Below are 18935 nucleotides of genomic sequence, written 5' to 3'. Positions count from 1 at the left end.
AGGGCAAATTGGAAAAATAAGAGAAAAATGGTAAGGTTTGATTATAATTTGAATAGATTTGATATGACAGAAAGATAGAAAAATCAATGAACATAGATAGAAATTGTAATTTATCTTTAATTTTGTGCATGGTTGTAGCATGCATGAATAATCTAGATATAATGACAACTTACCATGACAGGAGGGTATTTTTTTATACAATATTATTAAATAAAATATAAAAATATGCTAAACTCCCACCTCAAAATGATGCAAGATAAGTTTGGAAGCATGTTATATGATTGAGTTTCTATTACGATCCTTGTGCAATTGAAATTTCATAAGATGGAACATGCCATTATTAATATCATAATTTAAAAAAATTGAAATTTATGTGCTTTCTAAAACACACACCCATCAATAGTCACAACCACCATGCCATTGTAATCATTATCTTCTGGTCATTACAATGATGTGGTCTTAGCCAACCACAAGGGACATTAGATGCTGGACCAGTGTATCTCAGCAGATACGTATCAGACTGTCCAGATCCATTGATCCAACGATTCTGCCATCATTGCGTAACTCTCCAGAGGGTGTCCACTGGCCCCCATGTGCAAGGTCTTCCCCATCACATCGACAGTCACTTCATTAAATTAACGGTCAGGATCGTCTATTTGGGTTGTCACGATCTAAGCAAACTACTCCGCGAGGACATTTAACCCGCGTTACATATGCTGGACGCTGGGCAGCGGAAAAACCAGTCCAATTGGCGGGAAGGGGTTTTCTTGGCCTCGTCGCAATCCACGCGCCCATGGGTTGAATCTGATGGCTGAAATTTCTCCATCTGGAGATCAAGCGGCCTTGGAGCAGGAAAAGCCGTACGACTCAAATGGAAGCTGATCGGGCGGACGCCGTTGAGTAATTTGGGTTCGTTTCTCGTTCCCACTTAAACCGAGCGACGAGCAGACGGCGAAGTGGAAAAAGAGAGAGGAAGGGGAAAAAATCGCCCACTTACAGTGGAAGTCGAAACGTCGGCGTCGCTGGGGTTACGTTTTCCGATCGTTTCGGGGTTTAAATGTCGACGTAAAGCTTCCAATTTGATGTTTTTATGGTGATTTTTGTAAAAACAATCGCCGAAAACGGGAAAAATGAGGTTTTGAATGGTTGTTTTCTTTGATTATTTTTGAAGCGATATTTGATTCCTCCCCCCCGCCAAAATTTTTGTTCATTTTGATCAGTTCTTGTCTTTTGTTTCATGTTGTTTTTTGTTGTGTTTTGGATTTGGTCTTTTCTTGATGCAGGTCTGAAGATGTTGTTGCTGGGGGAGAGAGGGGAAGAACAGAGATCGGAATGATTTGTTTTTGATGCTTTTTGGATCGCAGACTCTCGTATTTCGATGGCTAAAACCTTATAAATACTAAGATTCTGGGAAAGAAGCCTTTTTTCGTGTAAGTGCTGTTGTTCACGGAGAAGAAATGGGGTAAAGGTTTCATTTTTCCACATATTATACGAAGAAAACCTACAAATTTGAAGTCTCTTAGGTTTCTGCTTCATTTCTCTTTGCCACCAGTTCTTAATGTGGTTCCGGCTAGAGAAACTTTAAAAGCTTCCAATGGCCGAGATTGTATCAAATAGTTGTGAAGTGGATTGCTCGAATGGGCCTCAAATTGATAGTGATAAGTTGATTTTTGATAAATCTCGTTCTGAGACATTTAAACAGTTGCAAGACACAGAAAAAAATCAAAAGAAGGGGGCTAAGAAACCTTTAAAACGGAAAAGAGCTTCAATTGAGGAGAATGTGATTGGTGCAGATAAGGAGTCTCTGATCACAACATATCGTCAGGAGCTCGAGGAGCTGTTCGAGTACTACAAGGAGGTTTCATCTTATAAGTTGCATTTGGATGAGTATTCTCTGTTGTCGAACAATTCAGTGGTTGCCTGCTTGCTGGAGGAGAGCAGTCTCCCCTTTTCCAAGTTGGTGGATGAGATCTATGGTAAGTTGAAGGCAAGAGGGGGGAACTGGGAGGGGATTACATTGGCATCAGTCCGTAGTACAGTGCTTTTCATCGGGCAGAGAGTGATGTATGGGATTGCTGATCCTGATGCTGATGTGTTAGAAGATGAATCTCAGCTGTGCCTCTGGTGTTGGGAGGTCGTACTACTGATCATTTTTTTCTCCTGTTGGTTGATTATTTTATCTTCTATTTTGGTTGATATTGACTGGCATGAAATACTGTTCATCTTATTCTTTTTGTTGGTGCCCTGAACCATTCAGACAAGAGATACGAAGTTGCTTCCCATAACTTATCGTTGGATTTTGAGCATTCGGCGTATAGGTCGTAAGAAAATTCATGAGAGGATTTCTGCTCTTTCAGGTAAGAACCTGTCCTGGTCAGGATAGTGCTTCTCGCTGAAGTGACTCAAAATGAAACCCCATGGCACCAAATCTGATTCTAAATTGTTAAACATGATTCATTATCTCCCATGTTCTTCTATCAGGTTTCCACAATGGCAAGGAGTTTAGGGCTCACAATATTTTGTAAAACTGGTAACTTAGTTATTCTGCAGATTATGTGACATGTGGCTCCTCCTTTTATGGATAATAAAAGTTAACAAGTATGCGCTTCTCATTTTTGTTTTGTTCATTTTGTTGTGGAAAATGATGTCTATAATTTTGGTTTATTTGCACATAAAAGTTAAAATAATGGAGCAGGCCTGATAATGTTATCCTTGAACAAATATGTTTACATGTACACTATGAACTTTCCAGTGTCATTTTCTTCACATTTTTTTCCCACTTATCTATCTGGCTTGGAGTTATTTCCTACTAATAGTTGGATGAATTATATATGTATAAGATTTGTATCATTTATGTACAGGCATATTGATGCCCTACAGATCACAATTTTTTGCCAAATAACTGGTCTGGATGCCTTTAATTTTTATGATTTGAATAGGATTTTCATTTCACACCCTGTGCTTTTCCTCTCATTCTTTTTTTTCCCTTAACAGAAAGATGACAGGTCTCTGCTGTTCATTTTCCTCCTGTACTTAACTAATAGATTCTAGTGACATGGTTTTTTTTGCTAAAAGTGCGATCTTGCCTTCCATGCATACAAAGAGCTTCCCTTGGTAATTTTCAGCTCTGACTAGTAATAATGCTTCTCTTATTGCAGCAACACTGTCAGCACTGTCCATTCCAGAAAGCCATGAAAATTATAAATCTGAGCTTTTGAAAACATCGGAAAAGCTTGGAAAAGCAATAAATGGAATGGGAATCAGGTTACTGGTTGAAAGGTTGAAACAAAAGAATGTTACTGACATGTATGTGTGTTTATGAAAAATTTCCTTAATTTTTTTCTTTCTTTATATTCCTTGGATGGATATTTAAGCCACTGAATGCAAAATCCTCTTGTTGTTAGGTATGTGACAGAAGCCAAGCCAAAAGAGGCGTTAATCAAGGATTTTGACCCTAAAAGTGAGAAGAAAGGAGTGGATCGTGAAATTCAGAAGGAGAAGTGTCAAGCTGTAAGTGTGATGTTATATTGATATCATATGTTTATTGAATTATGTGTATATCAAAATTTTCAGAGAAGATTTGTGTCTGATAGGTGGAAAGCCTACTTCCATCAAGACCTGTAACCCTCCTAGCCTACAAATTTCTTGTACATGCTGACATGTGATAAAGGTTCACTGCCTTCTTTCATGTGCATACGTTTAACTAATCTGCTTTAAGATGTTTCAGGATTGCTCTTTGATAGCTGGTAAGGTACTTTCTTGTACCTGAGAATTTATCTGACAGCACTAGGGGGCATTGGTTTGCACAACCAAGCAGTTGGTCAGAAATCTGATGTTTTACCTTTTAAACATGAGGTACTGCTTATCGGTTGCTTAGGTGTTAAATAGCTACACAAGCGAAAAAAGGAAAAAAGCTTAATTAACTTGCTGATTTTGAGCATTATGGTATAAGGGATGCAAACCAGCTGAGCTGAATATCGAATTTGTTAAGCTTAATCTGGTTGAAACCAAATTGTGCTTGCCTTCATTTCAAGCATCACCTAAGCTTGAATAACTTGTTTAGAGCAAAGTTTCAGCTATAATTTCTGTGTATTCATTCATATCAATCCTGTGTATTGAATGGAATCCTTGTAATATGGGAAGTTTTCAAAGATTGCTGGACATTATACAAAGATGATTGGGCTTGTATGTAACATGCCTTTCTAATAGGAAACAATGAGGTTGCCATAATAGGTGACCACAACCATTGGATCAGATCTAACTAGGGGTTGCAATCTTGACCCGGACCCCTTTACCCAACATGACCTGGCCTAGACCCAATGGCGAATCCAAGACCCAGCTAACCTGTTGGGTTTGCGAGTTGGGTATGCTTTTGCGAACCCTGACTCTCCAATGGCTCAGACTCGGGTCAAGACCTCTCAATCCATCATGTCATGAGGGATTTATATCATTATATTTTTATTGTATATTTTAATTTTCAGTTACTGAATGACATGAACCATTAGATATTGAGAATAAATGGAAAAAAGGGTATGTAATGCACCTTTAATATGATTTTATTTGTTAATTGCTTTTTTTTTTTTGGTAGATGCAGAGGTTACCCTCAATGTGTTCTAGGATAAGAACAACCTGCAACACCAGCATTTTGAAATCACTTGATTATTTGATATAGCAAAAGAGGATTTGAAATAACTTGTAGCATGGATAATGCTGGAAATTGTGAAAAATAAATATGATGCGCATACAATGAAAAGTTAAAAATTAAATAAGCCTGAATTAGTTGAATGGGCCAGCTGGTTAGATGTGGTTAGGTGGGTTGACTGTGGGTCGGGTGTGGGACAGGCCCAAAGGGACTTGATACATGAGCTCAGCCCAACCTGAAATCGACCTGTCCTTCCTATTGCCACCTGCCAACAGCTCCTATTTGTCTCCACCGTTCCCTATCTTAAGCAGGGGTCTAATCTGCAGGCCTCCATTCCCTACTAAATGTTCTATGGAGATTCCATATATGGTAACCTAAACCATTTTTTCTTTCTGACAAGAATGGACAGTGAAGGTGAAAAGGAGGGCAATCATTTCAGCCTGATTATCTACAAGCTAAATAAGAAGAAATCTGTCGGTCTTCTTTAAGTCTCTCTCTCCAATTGGAGCATTAAGGTTCTAGATGCCCATCAAGTTGATGATTTGCTGAAATGTATCTTTTTCAAGATGTCTAGTAAAAAACATTGGTAAATTTAGCGACCAAGCTCATCTATGCTGTTTCAAGCTGGGTGGATGTAATATTTTCCCCTTTCAGCTGGCTGTTATTTGCAAGCATGGGTTTATGTCCTGGTTGATATTTTCCCGTACCCTGCAAATTGGATAGATTAGTGATTGACAACTTCTTGGTATGAGCTTGGGACATTGAAAACTTAGGATTGGGTGGTATAGTGCTGCCTTACTTTGTACCAAGTGGGAAAAGAAGCAGGACTAGCTGATTCGCCTTGAGACCATCCAGGATGCAATCAAAAAAATATCTGGCTGGCGTTTTCCTTTGTGTTGCATATGAGTGTGAAAGAAAAGATGAAGGTGGAAAGAGAGGAAGAAGAAGGAAAAGGTTAGCTTCGGGAATGCCAAAATAAGCTTATGACTATGTTTTCATAGAGTAGTTTAGCTATAATTGGAGCACCACAAAAAGAACACCTAAAAAATAACCCAGGCCAAATTGTGCTAGGATCGGTGTTGACACTAAAAACCCATTCTAGTCTCAAAAACCGCACATACCCTAAACAAACAAATAAGAACCCCAAATAACATTAACAAACATCAAATAAGTGGAAAAAGGGAAAAGGAATTAAAAAAGAGGTCCTGGTAGGGATGCTAGTGTACCATGTAACGTGCGGGCATTCTAGTATGATACCAAGCAGGTGCCCAATCTACAGGCATTGGGACTGGGATTTATGTACTTGTTTGCAATAATGTCTAAAGTAGCATGACTAGTGCAATATGATGCCATGGGGCTATGAAGATGTGCTCCCAGCTCATTAAAGGGGTAGTTTAACCATTGAAGCTTGTATGAGGACATGGTCAAGTCATGATACTCAACTTTTGCTTGATATCTGAACAAAACATTATATTTCTTCATTTTCTAAGATTTGGTGAGTCTACAGTTTGTGTAACAGTCAGAAGTTCCACACGTAATCATTGTTCAAGTTGCAAGGATTGTGGTAGACCATCAAGTTTACTAGAGGAAACTGGATTCACTTCTCTTGGAATCTCTTTCTATCATAGCAGTTCCATGTCCATGTCCAAATGCAGTTTGCTCAATAGAAGACTTAAAATGTGCTGAGTGGATAATGCCATGTCTTGATTTTAGCGAGGTGTTATGGATACAAATAGGCATCATCTAAAAGATTACTATTTTTTTGGTCTGAAAAATCATAGTTAATATTTAAAGAAATTCTTTAGGAAAAGCTACTATTTGTGCTCCATGAAGGCAAGGTTGTCAAAGGTGGTTGCTTCGGTGCCTAGGCAACCCAATTGCTTAGGCACTATCACTTTCTACATCTTCAAGTGAGATTGCCAAATGAGCACATATTTTGGCACCTTTGGGAGCACTTGACTGCTTAAGGTCTGTCTTGTCTTAAGCGACCACCTTGTTCCTTAGTTTATTAGATTCATTACCCAATGTTTGCCATATTGGTACCAGATCCTATATTAGCAACATTCTATTACAGTGTTGATATGCCCAGTGTGGTACCCAGTTCGGCATTCTGAGTATTAGTATGGCCTCCGTATCGTATATGGTTTGATACTGATATGGTACAATATGGTTGGTACACTTTGGTACTGACCGGTACGACAAACCTAACATTACCTTTTTGATTCATTCTCTTTCTAACTAAATACATTTCTACTTTAACAGAGAGAAGCAAATGCATTACAATGTGTACCCATAAACAATAATTGATGCTTGACAATGTTATGTTGCTAGGAAGCTTTAGATATTTGAATCACTTATAAAAAATTAATGTAAATAAAACCCATGAAATATGTCATTGTTGTTTAGTTTAAGTGATTTATGACCTGACCATTTATCAATATGATGCTCTTTAATCAATGTTTATGAACAATATGTATATTATTAGATAATGCAAGGCTGCATATGATTCTATTTATGAAGTGAACTGATTTTGTTATTTTTAATGACCTTTTCTCCAAAAATCCACATAGCCATTAGGCATTTCACTTAGGCCTTAAATGATGTTAATTCCTATGACTGCCTAGGTGATGTCATACCCCTGCAAGAAGGCCATGATGAAGGAAAGCACGTGATGAGATCTTGCTTTTGTGTTTGTGTAAAAACAAATATCATGTTGAGATCTTGCTGCTTCAGTGCCATGAAAGTTTTTATAAGGAATCATTCCAGTGACGATAATTTTTTCCACATAGATGAAGCTAAAAATCAAGGATTCACTGGGTTGGGTGAATATAAGCAAGTTTTTAAAACTTAGTTTCGGTTTTGGTCCCTGCGGAGAGTTTTGGTTATTGTAATTTTACTCCGACTTTTGGAGTTTTAATTAAGAAAGTCAAGAAAAATAGAAAAACTAAGAGAAAGGTAAAATATATTAAGGCAAGTTATATGACATAGTTTTTATCATATTTGGAATTATTTGTTGTAGTTTAGGTAGTTTTAGTCCTAAATTGAACTATATTGACTGTTGAGGTTTAATGCATTAAATATATCGCATGGATATAACTATTTGTTAAGTTCAAATACCAAATATCATTCAATTGATAATAAAGAATATACGATCATTTGTATATACATATTCAGGGCCACAAGAGTATAAAATAGCAATCAATCTAAGCAAGGAAAAAAATGTGTAAGCACATTTCATTTTAATAACCCATCTATGCATATTACAATTTATTTCATTTTAATAACTTATCTAAGCAAAAAAAATTCAGTTTGATTATATTTTATTCTATTTTATTTTAATGATCTGACTAAGCATGAGAAGCCTGTCTAAATGAAAACCCCATTTTATTTCATTATTACAATTTATTTTTGGAAGCATGTAAGGGGAAAAAAAGAAATATAGCAACATGTAATACAATCTAATTAGTAATGAAATTCAAAGAAAAAGAGGGCAGAAGAAAACATTAAGCACTTAAAAAAAAAAAAATAGATTGGGTCAATTTAGGCTGGAACTTCCAAAACTTGCTGCAATTGTAGAAGTCAACTGAATCTTGGCCAACCTGTAGAGTCAAAAACCTTGATAAAAAGTAGTATGAGTTTAGAATACACAAATAAAACAACTACGAAGTCATCTGAGGATTGGTCAAATTAGTTTTAGGAAGCTTGTTCGAGGTTTTATCATAAATTCAAGGTTTGAAATTTCGATCAAAATTTATTAGTTTCTGTAGAGGTAATCTAAAGTCAAACCCCATCAGAAAAAAAGTGCATGGGTGGTTTTGGTTTAAATTGACCACAATCCCTTCTTTAATAAATATTATCTTATTTTCTAATAACTATTTATTTTTAATAAATACTAGTGAGGCCCCATTATAGTATTTTATAGATACTAATATGAACAACTAAATTCGGGAAGCCATTATTCACCATAATTAACATATATTTTTTACGTAAATGAATAATCATCTTTTGCAATTACATGAATTTATTTAAGTGGCCTCTTAGCCTCAAAATATAAAAAAGAAATGCTAAATTCAAGACTTTTGCAAGGTCTGCTATATAATGATGAAGAAAATACACCAGGCTCTTAAATCTCACAATTGCAATTGTAATTAGTTTTGAACAATTGAAGTGCAACAGGTAAATAATATGTATGATTACAGCATGACATTGTTAGTATACTTTATGAATTTTACGTGCATATAATATTAAATTTGTCCTAAAACTACTACCAAAACTTCTCATAAAGAACATATATGATTGAAAATTCTCAAAAATGTTATCTAACAACTTTCTTTTTTTGTTTTTTAATTATTTTGGCCGAAACTCTAAAATTTAGATTTGAAACTATTGAAACTGAAAGTTGCAGCTGCAACCCAAACCAAACTCAAGTAGTTAATCCATGGATGGTTTATTCAGTTTGCATAGAGAGAAGCTTGGTTTTGTATATGTTTAGTCCAGTCCAAACTTGTTCACATTCGTAACCTAGTTTCTTCTTCTTCCTTTTTTTTAGTGCAATCCAGCATCCATTTCTATATTAGATTCTAGGTCTCCGAATTCTAGTGTCAAGTTTAGTGATTAAAAGCTTATAGTGAGCTCTTAAAACTTGCTTAGTTTTTATCAACATTCAAACATTTTCTATTTTTCATTTATGTTGTCTTTTAAAAGGTTTTATTTCTGTAATTCTCTTAAGGAAATATGTTACTACAATTCAAGTTTAGCCTACAAACCTAATTGATCCAAACTAGGTTTTCTTTAAGTTTGGCTTATAAATAATCAGTCTAGCGAGGTTGAACTTCATCCTTGTAATTGTTGAATGAGCCCAAATAAGTTCTTAGCAAAGCCAAGAGCCGTGCTTGAACTGTTCAAGAACAGCTTGGTTCATATGTGGCCTTATACTGAATTATCTTGCTTGCAAATCCCACCAACCTTAAATGTATCTTGTTACCTTGCAGGAAAAGGAACTTAAGCGGCTACAAAAAGAAGCTGAAAAAGAGCAAAAACGTCATGAAAAAGAACAAACTGAACTGAGAAAACAACATAAAAGGCAGAAAGAAGAAGCTCAGAGGGATCAACGGCGCCGGGAAAGAGAAGAAGCTGAATTAAAAAAGCAACTTGCCCTACAAAAGCAAGCTACAATTATGGAACGCTTTCTTAAAAGCAAGAAGAGCAATGATTGTTCAGACAACTCAGAGAATGTGTCTCCAGCATCACCTTGTAAAACTGAAGATCTTGTTGAACCAATGGACCGTGTCATTTCTGAGCAAGAGAGCCTGCATACTGTGGAGGACCTTCGCAAGTTAGTTGCAGCTTTCCTTTCTTCCTTTTATTCTCAACTATTTTTTTCTTGATTTTTTTTCCTCCTGATATCTGTGGTCGTGAAGTTTGAAAGAATTGATTTCAGTAAGAATTGGTAACTTGGTCCAGGTTTGGTAAGTCCAGGCAAGAATTTGTTTATGCTGGAGACAATAAAATATATATTAGGGGAAATATGAATATCATGTGCCATTTCAGTAGAAAGTTAATGTTTGTCAGAGTATGGATTGTATCTTTCTAAATTCGGAATGCTAAAGCTGCACACCTTGCTGGTCACTCTTCCTATCCTTATTCTCATCTGCCTATGTCAGTTGACATTTTGAAGGACTGTTTCCTAGGAACCTTCCATGCTGCAATTGCATAATTAGAATAAACAACTTGAGGGCTTGGGCAGCATGGGCTAGACAAGCATTCCAAGTAGTGTGACAAAATAAGAGCAGTTTCATGTCAACGATTTTTAGGAAAATAGATAAAAAAAGAAAGATATTCTGAATAATTTTGGACTTGAGAGATCCAGTAAAATTTGACTTTTTGGTCATGCATTTCAGGTTGCATGTTGCTAGCTGGCACAAAGCACGTTATTCCAATAGATCCAACCGGTGGGGAGTAAGGCGAAATCCAAAGGTTGAATTGATTAAAGAACTTAAGCTGCGAGGATCATCCTTTGGAAAAGTTGCAACTCCAAATATGGGTTGTGCTTGTGATAAAGTGAATGGTAATGGTGAACCAGACATGGATATGCTGGTTGATAAATGGGAAGAAACCATCCCAAATGAAATCTCGTGTCAGGAAGATGCCTATGTGGCTCCAACTTGTATCTGGTTAGTGATCAAAAAGCTATTGCAGTTTGACAAGAGTCCCAGGCCAGCATATTATGGGACATGTCACAGGAAAAGGCAAGATCAATGTCGTCGATTTTTCTCTCGTATTATCTGATTTTTTTTTTATCATCAAAACCTTGATGATTTTGCTAGTTTTTGATATTTTCTTTTCTGCAAATTTTAGTAGTGTTGTTGGGCCACGACAACCCTTTAAGAAGGACCCGGATTTGGAATATGACATCAACAGTGATGAGGAATGGGAAGAGGTATTTATCTTGTTCTTCTGATGGAACTAGATCATTTCCAGTAGTTGGTTTCAGGATTTGTTTTCCTTTTGTAGGAAGATCCGGGTGAAAGCTTGTCAGATTGCGACGGGGACAATGAGGAGGAACTGTTAGAGGAAGGAAGCTTAAATAGGGAGGATGAAGATGAAAACGAAGACAGCTTCTTTGTGCCTGATGGTTATCTCTCAGAAGATGAGGTATCTTCATTAGATCTACTGCTATCCATCAATGTGAAATTTTGCATTGTTCAGGGAATTTCATACTATTGGAAATGCTATAATATTATGCAGAAGTGAATATTTTATCTTTTGAGTGGGTTTGATTTGTTTGATAAAATTATAATCCATTCTGTAAATACTTTTTTATTTTTTTTTCTGCATATATTTTGTCTTGGTCAAAAAAAAAAAAAAACAGAAGAGTTACGACAAGCCCGCTTAAAAGGTTCTGTTTCCATTGTTTTATTCTTGTTCTTCCAGTATCAATAAAGAAACTTCTAATTAGCCAGCAAGGATCATGATTTTTTTCCCTTTGGAAAAAGTTGAAGGATGTAGAGATGAAATGAATTGCTGTAAGTTTGATTCTGAGCGTTTGATCTCAGATAAATTACATAAGGCATCCTGTTTATGTCTGCTATTGTGTAAATTCCATTTGATAACTATTGATTAGGAGTGTGTCTGTCTACCATCTGACATAAATTTCAAATATCTTGATCTTGATATTGCAAGTACTCGTGCATCACACTCAGTGCTGGTTTAAAAATTAAATCTGATTTTGACCGAGCAGCAGGGTGTTCGAGTTGACGGCCCATCATATGTCATGGAGAATGAGGCCAAAAGCTCATGTTGTTTTAAGCTTCAGATTGAAAGTGAGGAATTCAGAGCATTGCTCCGGCATCAGAAGTATCTTTGTACTGTGACTGAGCAGGCTCTCCAGAAGAATCAACCATTCGTCATATCAAATCTCATGCATGAAAAAGCTGAACTAATTTCAGCAGTAGGTCTGGTTGGGACACCAAAGTTTGAGCAGATATGTTTGCAAGCACTATGCATGCAACCCTGCCCTGGAGGTTCTAACATAGATCAATCAATGAATTACAATTCATCAAATAAGGACCCAGAGATTTGTCGACCCCAAAGTAAGAACAGCTCAACATCTGTAGTTTGTGCAGCAATTATGCCAGACTCAGACCTCTCAGAATTTGTAAGTGCACTACAAATAAATGTACAATGTTTGTTGTTTCTCATTAAGCTTGCTTCCTTGCCAACTGAATGGTGATGGGGCTTGTGGTTGTTTCTTGTTTTAATGTTCTCCTTTGGCATGACAGATCATCTATTAAATTTTACCATGCAGGTTGAGTGCATCCAGTCATGCCCTCATGGGATGAGCAAGTTAGTAGATTTATTGCACTGCAAATTCCCATCCAGCACCAAGTCTTTTTTGAGAAATAAAGTGCGTGAGATATCAGATTTTGTGAATAATCATTGGCAGGTAAGTTGTATTATCTGTAAACTATTTGTTTTATAGAAATACGGAACTTGAAATTGGTCTGCAATGATGTTTTTTAAGTAGGAAAACCCTATACCATATAAAAAGGCTGAGTTTTGAGCTAGATCCTGCTCCAATACTCTGAACTAGATTTAATGATACAAGAATAAAGTAATTTTTAATTCTTCACAGGTTAAGAAAGAGGTTTTGGATAAGCTTGACTTGTCAAATTCTCCAGGTATGAGGAGTTCTTTGTACCGCACACTGAATGGTTGTTAACATATAATTTGATGTTAGTTACTGTGTTAATTCCAGATCTCATACAATTACAATATACAGGACCTAGTAACTGGTACTCATTCTGCAGTGGCTGGCAAATTTGTTGTACTTAACAAATGCTGATCGAAATTCATCATTTTTGACAGACAAGAGCTGCAGGCCAAAAGGTACAGCAACTTTATCCTCAAAGTGGTGTTTGCCTCCGTCAGAATATTCCATGGATGTTCCTAAATCTTCTCAGCCATGCTTCAAGACAGAGGCTCATCTTGTTGAAGATCAACACCGCATCAACCCTGGCATGGACAACTCTTCAATTTGAGTCTTGGAGTTGCAGTATTAAAGGGGTTTTGTAATGCTGGTGCCTGCAATCTCGTATTGTGGCTGTTTTGTTGTCTTGGACTGGTTATTCAGAGCATTGATAGCGCTGGTACAGTGGGTGATGTTTGTGTATATACAATAAAAGAAGTTTTTCTTTTTTCTTTTCTTCAGGGGCTTCTCCAAGTCTTGGTTCATGTTTATGAGGGGATGGTTATAAATTTTGCAAATAAGTTTCCAAAGGGAACTATATGAACTGTCTTAATCTGTCGATTGGCAACACATATCAGGATTTTGAGATCAGGGTTTTGCTTTGCTTTTTTTTTTTTTTTTCATGTCATAAACTGGGAACCTCAGCGATTTAAAACCTCCTATCTTCTAGTTTTGCAGCATATGAACATTTTGTTTTTGATTCCTTCTATTCTAATGCAAACAAGACGGACCAAACAATGGCATCCATTGCAAAACACACTGATATTCCTCTAAGTTGAAAACAGTGGAACCAAGGAGGATGTGCCATATATATTTAAGAAGATCCTCTGTACTTAAATTTTCCATTGGCCAGATAATTATCTGGACTACTTCTAACGGTTGAGCTTTTCAAAAGTAATTCAGTAGCTTGTTAATTGTTTCATTTGCTCATTATACATAACTTTTTTCTAACTTTACGTAATTCGACAATGTCTTTTGATAATTGGAGGTCATCTTGATGTTTGTTGTCACCTCTCCCCATCTTCAGGTTTTTGCTTGCACCAATATAGATAGCCTGTATCCTGGTCAGATATCATTTCCCAGCTCATTACTATTTCAGGATTGATCGGTTTTTTATGAAAACGGGATAAATTCGTCCCGGGAAGAGCAAGAATTGGTTCTGAAGAGATGATAAGCCTTTTTTTTGTCGTTTTGGTTGGGGTGGGGGAGCGGACATGTACAAGAACTTATGGCTATTTATTGGGGAGAAATAAATCCCTTTTCCTAGTACTTGTTTGCCCCTACCATGAACATTCAAGTACTACAAGAACATGCTGCTTTATACTATGAATCATCATAGTGCTTTAGGACTGAGTCCCACCCACCCACCCCCCTCAATCAGAGTGAATGCAGTGCTGGATTTCACTGGCCCAATATTTTCAGCAAGTGGGGTGTCTTTGTAGGACTCTTTTGAGGTGAACGGCAGCTGCAGGATGTAAATGCTAGCGCAGGGATTTGATAGGGCTTGTCAGATATGACTAGACGATGGAAGATAATAGTAATTATAAGATGCACAAGTTTAGGTGGTTGATAAAAGAACTTTCTATTACTTGACTCACAATCTATACAAAATGAGGAATGGGATGCGTGTGAGGGTTTCCAAGTTTCCTCCAACATGAAATTGGAAAGAAGAAATTTGTCACATCAGACTATGAAACAATCCACTCCTTTTGGTTTGTCACAGCTAGTTTGCAAAAGAACTTGGAAAGCTAAGTGACACAGCTTAAGCTCTGTTATTCATAAAGATCATGATTTAAATTCCAATACACCCATTAATAAAAGGACTATTGACATGATATCCCAAGTTGTTACGTGTCCACCATGCCTGATGAAATTCTTTTTCACCCTACTGCATGAACTAAATCTACACTAATCTGAAAAGCCCAATTTGAGTAATGAATATATGATTGCAGTCCAGCATTAAGATACAACCCCTTCTCCAAATACAAAAAGGACATATTTGTAGCTTAAATATTCTGAATGCATTCATCTGTGTCCTCTCTGGTGCTCGAACAATGAGATCCAGCGGAAGCCGATCAACTGCATATTTCAGATTTTATCTGCCTGCCTTGGTTGTGGCAACATACAGTTCTTTGAACCAACACCAAACAAAGAAATGGTAACATAACTATGAGACCACTCTGTAATCAGGTTGTCTGGCAATTAATGCTGGGCCATTAAAATAGATTTATATGATAGTTGGTAAAGTTGTTTAGCTTGAACAACCTATTCAATTTGACCGGCGGATCCTGAATAAGAATCTGGAACTAACATCTTTATGGCACAGGCAATAAAAATGACATTTATATGACCAAGCATGCAAAATAAATATTGACTTTATCATGATATCCAAACAGTAATTGCACTGAGTTAGAGGTCACATGCCATGATATTTAGAAAGGAACAGATATATCAAAACATTAATCAAATTAAGCTGAAAAACTGAGCATGTTTGAAGCTAAATTGTCATTGAATTGTTTTAAGGATATAGCTTTAGATCAAGTTACAAAGAGAGAAGAGCAGATTTTGAAATGTAGTTGTTGTTGCTGTTTAAGTTCTCTATGTTCTGAAAATTATCACTGTGCAAATAAATCATCCATACAAGGCCCAATGGACACACATTCCTCCCTTCTGATTTCCACATCCTGTCTTTGAATTTTGAAGGTCTCTAATCCCACATGAGTGACTTTACGACAACCATGCATATACAACACTTCAAGTTGGCCACAACCATCTCGTAGAGCTTGCAATCCTTGGTCACATAGCTTTCGGCACCGATTCACATGTAAAATCTTCAAATTTCGACAATTTGATCCAATAGCTGACCATCCAGAAATATGGATCTCATGACAGACAGCAACACTCCATTCCTCAAGCAATGGACAGCCCTTGGCTATGGCTGCCACTGATTCATCACCAACAAAACGACACATTCTCAAGTTCAGAAATCGAAGTCTTGGAGCAGATCCGGCACCAATCCCACCCAAGCCATCCATGCCAACCCAGTTTCTCAAGTTGGACACATTTAAATACTCAAGCCACCCCCACTGACAACTTCCAACAATCCTTCTGGAGTAAGCATGCATGAGTCAGCTTCTAAATAAGTTAGAGTAGACGAGCAGCCTTTGAATCCCATACCTGTTAAGCCCTTGCAATATGAAATCATAAAAGCATAAAGTTTCAAACACCTCCTAGCAATTGCATTAATCCCACGGTCTGAAATCAATATGCAATAGGAGAGATTTATGTTCTCCAATGACCGACAATACTCAGCAAGGCTTTCTAAACCAACGTCTGTGATATTACAACGATATAGAGTAATAGATACCAAATTAGTGCATCCTGTAGATACTTGAGTAAGACCATTATCTGTGATGCCAAAACAACAATACAAAGAAAGAGACTGAAGGCTTGATCCAGAATCTCTTAGTCGAACCAATGCTGAATCAGGTAATTCTGTGCAACCAGCTAGAGATATTGAATTGAGATAGGGGAAGCGGACCAATAGTCTTGGTATATATCGAATATACACTTGGTAAATATTTGGATTATAAGAGAAGTGAAAGCTTAACGATCTGCGTGCTAAATTTTGAATATGAAGCCAATGACGGCAAGTTAAGCCAAAAGCATTTCGATCTGTAATATTTTGAAGCTTCCGACAAATAATAAGCAAGCAATCATCGGGTAGATAGCTCTCGACATTATTTGAATGATAATCCATTCTTTGCATCAATAAACCAAAGGAAAGCTAACTCTAATCTGAAGGCTGTAATGCACGAATCTTTATTGAATACTTTTGGCAACTTGAAGAAGATGAACCAACAGAGTCAAAGCCACATAGAACAGCTGACTCACCATATCCATAGCCAATGAGGGCTCCACATTTGCGACAAAGAAGCTTAGTTTTTGGTCTATAACGGCCCAGATTGATGGGAAAACAATTTATCTCATCAACTTGAGTAAATCGACTGAGATCAACAGAAATAAAAGAAATCACACCCTTCTTGATGGATTTTTGATAGTCGGAGCCTATTCCAGATGTGATTCTATTAGAAGATGTCAAGTTCAAAGGATATCCACAAGATCCACAACTGTATATAGAAAAAAGATATCGAGCCTTAGTTGTTAGATGACCAAATGATTCATAATATTATATATAATGTACCTCATGAAATAATGGTTAAAATATAATGATAAATAAATGAATTTGATGTGCTTTAAAATCACCCTGAAATCATCCAAGACATTTTGCAAACACTTTGAGGACAATAATATTCAACAAGAAGAACTTTCAGGCTTTGATGTGCTTTAAGCTCAAATTACGAGTAACAAGATGCATATGAAGACTTAATAATGTTGACCATATAAATATAAGCATCTGCAAACTTAAATGTGTTTATTTGCCAGTAAAGAATTAAAACTAAAGTTTCATAATGATGAAATATCATCTAATTACATTTGTACTAAGAACCAACGTATGGCATGCTGCCATGCATCAGATCAAACAAAAGTTCTGCTCGAATAACCTCTACAATAAATACTATCAATGGTGCAAGTTTTCAACCTCCATGTTTTCTTATCAATTGCTCTTAAGGAGTAGGAATATAAAGATGAAATTCACCAAAAAAAACTCAAGAAAAATTGCAAAAAGCAAATGCTAAGCCATAAAATTAGTTAATATGAATTCCATACTGTACAAAAACCATAAAGTTGGTTCTTAGTGTTCAAAAGAAGAATACATAAAAAATTAAAATAAACTACAATAAAAACTTTACATGGTTCAACTTTAATTTCTTTTATGCTAAGTGATGTGAAATCACATTGACTCAGAATTGAGAACCAAATGTACTTCGGGGAGAATTTTTGCTGCTCAAACCTGGCAGCCAAATACTTCATTGGTTAAACAAACAAGTGAAAGAAAAGAACTAAAGAATCCAAAAAAAATAATAAAATCAAAGTTTGTTTGATAGGCTGACTGGTCTGGGGCAATGCTCGAACAGAAAAGATAAATTTCCTGAGTACATTTCTAAACTTAATAAATTATTAACAGGATGAACTGTAGGATCATTAAACTGAAAGGCATCAATAGCCACAACAATATTATCTGGTTAGCCCAAATTAGATATACATATGGCTTTCCATTGTCAATATTTTATATCCTTGTAAGTGACTAATTTAGATTTGACATGAACCAAAATTTACACCATCTTGAATTTTGTTAAGAATGATTAAAAGCTGGGCTAGACAAGTAGAATCAAAAGTAACAAATGTTACACTGTAAGTAGCTTGCCAACGCACTTAGAAACTTGACATGAAACAACATACATTGCTAGAAAAATTCTTCTACTATCTTAGCCCAGAATCATTAAGCAACCAAACCTAAGAAATCTAATTTCCTGAAGTCCAACACCAATTGCCAATTCTATATATATATATATATATATCGTTGCAACTTGATTAAATTTTGATGTGCCATAGAAAATCAGATTTGAGCTCTACTTTTCTGTATCTAAATTCACAGCCACATTACTAGACCTTTTCCCTATCATAACTTCAAAAATCACTTCAATTTTTACACCAGCAATTTCCCCTGAGCGTGACACACAAAACATACCAAATGTAATAGAATTCGTCCCATAAGATACTGAACTAATCAACCAACAGTCATTTTCCCACCAAACAGGATTTGAATGACATGACATTACATAATAACAAAACAAATACCTTCCATTTCCACCATTAGATTCACAAAATTAAACAATAACATCGCATGGTAAAAGAACAAAGACAAACCACAAAAATTTAAAACTATACAACATTTTCAATGCAATCTCCCGAGACATCGATAATAGATATAAAGATATCACGGTATATCACCGGAAATTGGAAGAAATTTCAGGAAACAAAATTGGCCAGGGAAATCAAGAAACTACATCAGAATTTTGGTGACAAAAATCTCAAATTCGAAGTGGATAGAAGAAATCAAGCAAAACCCAGCCTAATCGA

At 36.3% G+C, this 18935-nt stretch overlaps 2 protein-coding genes across 12 annotated transcripts in view; one reads left to right on the top strand and one right to left on the bottom strand.

The window, feature by feature from the left end:
* Positions 1–774: 774 nt before the first annotated feature.
* Positions 775–18935, top strand: part of LOC105051488 (chromatin assembly factor 1 subunit FSM) — a 25990-nt gene continuing 7829 nt past the window's right edge. The window contains exons 1-13 of one of the 11 annotated variants that reach the window (XM_073243624.1): positions 775–1135; positions 1284–2134; positions 2258–2357; positions 3159–3306; positions 3405–3510; positions 9634–9977; positions 10543–10890; positions 11003–11081; positions 11156–11296; positions 11883–12299; positions 12450–12587; positions 12777–12822; positions 13010–13430. In XM_073243624.1, the coding sequence (XP_073099725.1) occupies positions 1595–2134; positions 2258–2357; positions 3159–3306; positions 3405–3510; positions 9634–9977; positions 10543–10890; positions 11003–11081; positions 11156–11296; positions 11883–12299; positions 12450–12587; positions 12777–12822; positions 13010–13182 (2580 nt within the window). In that variant the 5' untranslated portion in view covers positions 775–1135; positions 1284–1594 and the 3' untranslated portion in view covers positions 13183–13430. Of the gene's footprint in view, positions 1146–1283; positions 2135–2257; positions 2358–3158; positions 3307–3404; positions 3511–9633; positions 9978–10542; positions 10891–10999; positions 11082–11155; positions 11297–11882; positions 12300–12449; positions 12588–12776; positions 12823–13009; positions 13431–18935 lie in introns of those variants that run through there. The other 10 variants (XM_019852671.2, XM_073243620.1, XM_010931967.3 and 7 more) reach the window with 10 other exon arrangements.
* On the bottom strand, positions 15338–16804 carry LOC140851716 (F-box/LRR-repeat protein 12-like). The gene is given in 2 exon segments (XM_073243779.1): positions 15338–15966; positions 15969–16804. Coding segments are annotated over 2 exon segments (1152 nt in total). The 5' UTR covers positions 16660–16804; the 3' UTR covers positions 15338–15505.

Source organism: Elaeis guineensis, chromosome 9 (genome assembly GCF_000442705.2).
Source record: "Elaeis guineensis isolate ETL-2024a chromosome 9, EG11, whole genome shotgun sequence".
Taxonomy (NCBI): Eukaryota; Viridiplantae; Streptophyta; class Magnoliopsida; order Arecales; family Arecaceae; genus Elaeis; species Elaeis guineensis.
Note: the sequence above shows the minus strand (reverse complement) of the source record. Positions and strands in the feature narration are given on the sequence as shown.